The sequence below is a fragment of the Bison bison genome, unplaced genomic scaffold, assembly GCF_000754665.1.
Source record: "Bison bison bison isolate TAMUID 2011002044 unplaced genomic scaffold, Bison_UMD1.0 scf7180017864482, whole genome shotgun sequence".
NCBI classification, from domain to species: Eukaryota; Metazoa; Chordata; class Mammalia; order Artiodactyla; family Bovidae; genus Bison; species Bison bison.
The window spans coordinates 4,685,832-4,692,281 of record NW_011495042.1 but is presented as its reverse complement, the minus strand read 5'-3'; the positions used below and the strand labels follow the sequence as shown (position 1 = coordinate 4,692,281).

Sequence of the window (6,450 nt, the reverse complement as noted above, 5' to 3'; positions counted from 1 at the left end):
CCCTCAGGCCACGGTTCTGCTCCCCTTGGGGCAGCAGGGCCGGGCGAGACCCACGCCGGGTCCCGGGACAGAGAGCTGCACGACACCGGTGCTTGTGCTCAGGGCCCCAGCCTGGGGCGGGATGAGAGTCCTCAGTCCTCCAGCACCAGCCTCTGCCTGCACTGGGTGCAGGGCGTGGTCCCTCCCCGGCTTCTCTCTGACTCCATCCCAGCCGCCTCCAGGCCCTCTGCTCTGCTTGAAGGCTTTCCGCCTTGAGGAGTCCATTCACAGGGAGACAGTACGCCCGGTGATCTGCGTAGCTGCGAGCCATGCTTTTAAAATATTTTCACTGAAAGACGGGTGAATAGATCCCATTTCGCCGATGAGAAAACTGCAGCGTGCAGAGGGGAAGAGTTGACTCAGGAACGTGGCAGGCCAGTGCCCAGAGCCTGGGGCTCCTGGCTCAGACCAAGGAGCATCCCCCAGGGGGCATACGGCCTCTTGGGCAAGCAGGAGACGCAGGAGGTTGTTGTCACCAAGGCTGGGGGGCAGAGAGAGCCTGGCACCAGCCACAGCATGCTCTGTCTCCTGTCTCCCACGTGCATCCAGGCCCTGCCTCAGCCCTGTTCCCGGGGCACTGGCCATTGCTGGGTGACTGCGATCCACTAGTCTCAGGCCAGAAGGGTGCCACCCACAGGTGGGCACGCCTCTGAGACAACCGTGGGCCTGGAGTACCCATTAGCATTCCCTTTCACTCTCCGAAATGCCCCAGTTGGTAAACCCCACAGCCACCTCCCTCCTGAGTTTCTGGGGGTGATGTGCAGAGCAGATGTCTGAACCCCATCATTATTATTTCTCCTCCTCCCTCTGAGCAAAACAGTCTCCGGCTCCCTGGCTCCCGGGAAAGGGTCACCCATGCCCAGGGTGTTACATGTCCCTGGAGGCGAGAGGCCCGCTGCCCAGGAGGAAAGGGAGGCCTCCCCCTCCGGCTCCTGCTGCCTCTGCCGTCCCATGACCAGAACTCTGCCGTCCCCTGTGACCAGAACTCTGCCAATGGCCCCATGAAGGACACACTGTTCTGTGAAAACTCCCCGCCGGGCTCCCAGTTCTCAGCCGTGACCCCACGAGACGATTGCTGTGTTCCCCGTGAACCTGGAGCTCTGGATGCACTAACCTTCCTGGGAGTTCCTCCACGTGGCGTATCGGCCTGTCTGTCCCGCCACCTCCCCTTGTCCGTGTCCAGACCTTCTGCTTCTTAAGTCTGCACTCCAGGACTGCTCCCCGGGTGCCTTCCTGGTCGGCCCCCCTCCCCATCCCTGGGAGGAGCACACCCCCTCCTTAGAAAGACAGGTCCAGCCAGGCGGTGGGTTGGCTGACAGCGGCTGCCTTGCAGGTGAAATTGCACTGTGGTCCTTGGTGGTCCTGGCCATCGAGCGGTACGTGGTGGTGTGCAAGCCCATGAGCAACTTCCGCTTCGGGGAGAACCACGCCATCATGGGCGTCGCCTTCACCTGGGTCATGGCTCTGGCCTGCGCCGCGCCCCCCCTCGTCGGCTGGTCCAGGTAACGGCCCTCACCAGGAGGGGAGGAGGGTCTCCGGGGTGCTTCCTAGGGTCCTCCGGCCGGGGCGGGGGTGGTGCTGCCTGGTTTCAGGCCCCCTGAGCCGGCAGCTGTCATAGGGTTGAGGTTTAGGGCAGGGAAGAGAGGGTCAGCCCCTAACGTCACTACGGGGCTGCTCCCTGTGTCAAGGAGACTCCAAGACACCCCGACCCTTCACCTTGGCTGTGCCCCTAATCCCCAACTAAGCCAGGCCAGATTCCAATCCTCTTTGGTCCAGTGCCCTGGGAGCGGCTCCTCTGACCTCAGGCCTCTGCCCCGGCAGAGGCAGAGCCTCCCTCATGCAGGTGTGGGCGTGTGGCCCTGGGAACCAGTCCTGGCAAGACTCTCGGCTGATATCCCCCAACGGGCTGAGATGAGATGGCGGTGGGGTGGAACGTGGTTTGGGAAATTGGCCTCTTTGGGTTCCCAGAGGCTTCGTGCCCTTCTGCTTCCAGGAAACTGCCATCTCTCTCCCCTTTCCTCCTCTCTCAGTCTTCCTGGGGCCAGTGTTTTCCCTCCTGAGCAATTTAGCAAGGGGCAAAAAACCCCGCCCCTCCTTCCCTATCTTCTCCAGTCTGGCCTAGTTATATCCTCATAGACGCAGCTAATGAACATTGGGTTTCCTGAGGTCAGTTCAGTGTCACCGTCCTCTGAAATCACACACCCTAACTACACGCCCCAGGGCCTCTTGTTTCCAGAAACTGTGCAAAAATCCCTTAATTACTCTGAGTGGCCTAGAAAGACCTGGGTGCCTCCAATACAGATCATTGGGAGCTTTTCCCTTCCCCCCACCTACCTCATGGTCCAAGGCCTGGCCTCCGGCCACTTGGGAGTGGCAGGCTGGGTGAAGAAGCGGCAGGCTGGGTGAAGAAGCGCCAGGCAGGGAAGCAGGGGTGCAGACTAGGGGCGCTGGGAGTGAGAGACGGGGAGAGACCAGGGTCCCAGGGTAACACGGCACTGAGCAAGGCAACAACACTGTTTCCACACACCTGAATCCCTTATCTCAGTAGATGTGAGCCTCACAGCCAAGGAAAGGTTTATTATCCCCCTTTTACAGAGAGGGGAAGTGAGGCCCAGAGTGAGAGCAGCCCCGCGCAGGTGCTGGCAGGGGGCTCTGGTCAGCTGGGCCTGTTCCCCGGTCCCTCACGTGTGGGTCTCCCTCTGCCCCTCCTGCCCCGGCCCCTCCCCGGTCCTCAGGTACATCCCGGAGGGCATGCAGTGCTCGTGCGGGATTGACTACTACACGCCCCACGAGGAGACCAACAATGAGTCGTTCGTCATCTACATGTTCGTGGTCCACTTCATCATCCCCCTGATTGTCATATTCTTCTGCTACGGGCAGCTGGTGTTCACCGTCAAGGAGGTAGGGTCCTTGGGGGACCAGTGCTGTGGGGCTGGGGACAAGAGGGCTGATGAGGCTGAGTGCGGCCCCCAGCCCAGAGGAGCCTCAAGTCTGGACACCAGGCCCTGTGTCCCCACAGGCGGCTGCCCAGCAGCAGGAGTCGGCCACCACTCAGAAGGCCGAGAAGGAGGTCACCCGCATGGTGATCATCATGGTCATCGCTTTCCTGATCTGCTGGGTGCCCTACGCTGGGGTGGCGTTCTACATCTTCACCCATCAGGGCTCTGACTTTGGCCCCATCTTCATGACCATCCCGGCTTTCTTTGCCAAGACTTCTGCCGTCTACAACCCCGTCATCTACATCATGATGAACAAGCAGGTGCCTGCTGGTGGGGTGGGAAGGGGCCAGGTCCCCCCCGGGCGACAGGTGGAGAAGCCGCAGTTTTAACTGGGCCTCCGTCTTTCCACCTGCAAAATGGGCAGGGGGAGTTGGTTTTTCCCTGGGGTAATCATAAGTCATCTGGGAGAAATGCAGATTCCTGGACAACCCCCAGACCTTCTGATTAGAAGCTCAAGGTGGGCCCAGGAACATGCATTTCTAACAAGCCCTCTGATACTGGCTCAGGAAAGAGAAGTGCCAGTCTGGATGGTTCTGGAGGCTGGCTTTAACGGTCCAGATGGTCAAAGTCCCAGGCCTGGGAACAGGTGCCAGTCTCCACAAACTGGACAGGATGCCAAAAAGTCTCGTTCTGAGCGATGAATGGATGAAGCGGTCCTTTTAACATATAGACCAGTGGTTCCTCTGCAGGTTCTTTGGTCCAGTGGGGAAAACCTGGAGTCAGACAGATTGGGTTCAAATCCCAGCTCTTCTAGGTTTCAGCTGGGTGGCCTTGGGCAAGTCACTTCCCTTTTCTGGGCTTCAGTTTCTTCATCCACGGAAAGGACCAAATCCTGAACTCTTGGGTTCAATGAGACAATTCCCAGACGGCCCTTGGCACACTGAGGGCACCACGGAGCATCACCAGTGACAAGGCCCCTTCGGGTTTGGTCCTAGCACCTCTGGGTGGGGTTGGGGAGGCTTAGTAAGTTCATCCAGGGAGCCATCTGACCGGGGAGCGGAGGCTGGGAGGGCCAGAGGCAGAAGAGGGAGGTGGCACACCGCACTGACGATGCCATTTCCCACCCAGACTCTGCGGGACCCTGACCACCCCTCACCCTTACCCTACCTCTTCCTTCCAGTTCCGGAACTGCATGGTCACCACTCTCTGCTGTGGCAAGAACCCGCTGGGTGATGACGAGGCCTCCACCACCGTCTCCAAGACAGAGACCAGCCAGGTGGCGCCTGCCTAAGCCCCTCCAGGGACTCCGTGGCCAGCTGCAGGAGTCCCTCAGCCCCCACCCCACCCCAGCCTCAGCAGCTCCATCAGGAGCCGCGCCTGTCGGAACCAGCTCTCACAGGCTCCCTGAGTGTAAACACAAAGACCAACCAACCAAATGCAAAAGAATCAACGAGAGAAACAGGAGGCGCCTCACGTGGCAGGGGCTGCCCGATCTGGAGTCCTGATTTCCCGGGGGCCCGCTGTAGCTCCACTCCCCCCAGCTCATCTCTCAGCTACACAAGAGCTCTTGCTCTGGAAAAGTGTCCCAGCTTAGGGATAAGTGAGTAGCACATGACGGGGCATGCCGTAGGTGCTTATTAATAAATGCTAGGTGGAGGAAGGAAGGAATGAATGGAGACGTGAATGGAGAGATGAACGGGTCGGGAGGGCATAGGCATCCTCTTACAACATGTTAGCAGCAGCAGCAGCAGCTCGCCCTTGGCTCATGACCTTGAGCAGCTGTTTTGTCCTTGGGCCTCACTTTCTTCCCCCATACAATGGGAATTCCAAATCTCTCCTCACACGGCTGCTGGGAAGATCAAATGAGATTGTGTGTGTGCGTGCGTGCTCGCGTGTGTGAGCTCTTTGTAAATAGTAAGGAGCTGGACAGACTGTAGTTAACATTATGAATAATATCAAGTAATATAAGTAATTCATCTCCTATGATCATCTCCTCTTGATAGCGACCACTTTGAGATTGGGCAATGCCCTAAGCATCCAGCCTCGTCAGGCTTATAAACATTAGACAGATGGCAAGGTCAGACCAGCGCTGGGTGGTGGGCCACAGGGAAGGACGGTCAAGGAAATGCAGAGTGCAGTCATCAGGCCTGAGAAGAAAACAAAAACCAAAAAAAACAACCTCAGAGGACCAGAGTCTGGGGCCAGTGCAGAGCCCCCATGACGCGGGCCACTCCCTTCCAGTGCAACCCCCAGAGAGACAGGTCTTGCTCTCGGCATCTGAAAAACCACTAGCTCTCCTGCCCAGCACCCAGGCTGCAGTATCTCTGGGCCCGTATGGAGCTTCTAGAAGTTATGTTTACCTGCCCACATTTAACGAAGAGCTGGGTCCCCAACATCACCTTTGTCTCAAAAAGAGCTTAAAAAACAAAAGCGTGGGAAATCCGGCTGGACCCACCTTCCCCCTGGGAAGTTCACAGATCACAGATTTTAGCTCCCTTGCTGGGCAAGCCTTCAGCGGCTCCAGTCCATTCTCCACTCCGGAGAGTCCTTGCTGCTGAGAGGCTGGCTGGGACTCTAGGACATCAGAATCCAGCGGCCTCATAACTGCCCCTCCTCCACTACATAACCAAAGCGGGAAGCTCTACCTCTCCCCAGCTCTGCCTGGAGACGAAGGCAAATTGGGGTATTAAAAGCTCAGCTCCTATCCTTGGTGTTAGTGGTGGTGGTTTTTGTCAGTCTCAAGCTCTTTATCTACAGGACGGATGGAAACGGGGCAGTGTTCATCTGATCCTTGACCCTGGGGTTTCTGGGTTTGAGCAACCATCAGAGCCCCCTGGGAGTGCTTTAGGCTGGTGCTCCCTGGGGAGCAGGCCCAGGAATGGGAAAAGCTCCAACCTCGGAGTCACAGAGATCCAGGTGGCCTGTGAAACTGCAAGCAAATTTTGTCACCTCTTGGAAGCCTCCTTATCTGCAAAAGGGGATCTTAAAACTGACCTTAATGAGATTTCAGGCTTTATGCAGCCAATGTGCTTCCTGGGCTCAGCAGATGATGAGAGGCTTTTTGCATTACTGGAGCTCCGGGCTTGGCCCTACCAGGGACCTCATCTGAAGGGGGAATGGGATGAAGGTGTAGCTCCCAAATGACTATTCTCGTCCAAGGCGGGAAAAGGCAGCAGGAGTCTGAGAAGGGAGATCCTTCATGCCATGGAGGGGCTGGGGCAGGTAATAGCTGGGATCTCTGTCGTTGCCCCTCTCTACTCTGTCTCCCTAGGTGGGTGATGTCAGTCAGGATTTCTTTATCTGCAGGAGGCAGGAAATCATACTCAATAGCACTGAAGCAAAAGGAAGACACGCTTGGCTCCCATAAATGAAAAGCTCAGGGCTTCAGGCATGCATGGGTGCAGGTGCTCAGATGAGGTCACCTGGCTTTTGAGGGGGCTGTACTGGGTCTTCCTTGCTGTGCGCTGGCTTT

General features: G+C 57.7%; 1 protein-coding gene across 1 annotated transcript in view; it reads left to right on the top strand.

Moving 5' to 3' along the window:
* RHO (rhodopsin) overlaps positions 1-5,673 on the top strand; it is a 6,451-nt gene extending 778 nt beyond the window's left edge. Inside the window, exons 2-5 of the mRNA XM_010862448.1 lie at positions 1,373-1,541; positions 2,775-2,940; positions 3,059-3,298; positions 4,159-5,673. Of these exons, the coding sequence (XP_010860750.1) occupies positions 1,373-1,541; positions 2,775-2,940; positions 3,059-3,298; positions 4,159-4,269 (686 nt within the window). The 3' untranslated portion in view covers positions 4,270-5,673. The remainder of the gene's footprint in view (positions 1-1,372; positions 1,542-2,774; positions 2,941-3,058; positions 3,299-4,158) is intronic.
* Positions 5,674-6,450: the final 777 nt, after the last annotated feature.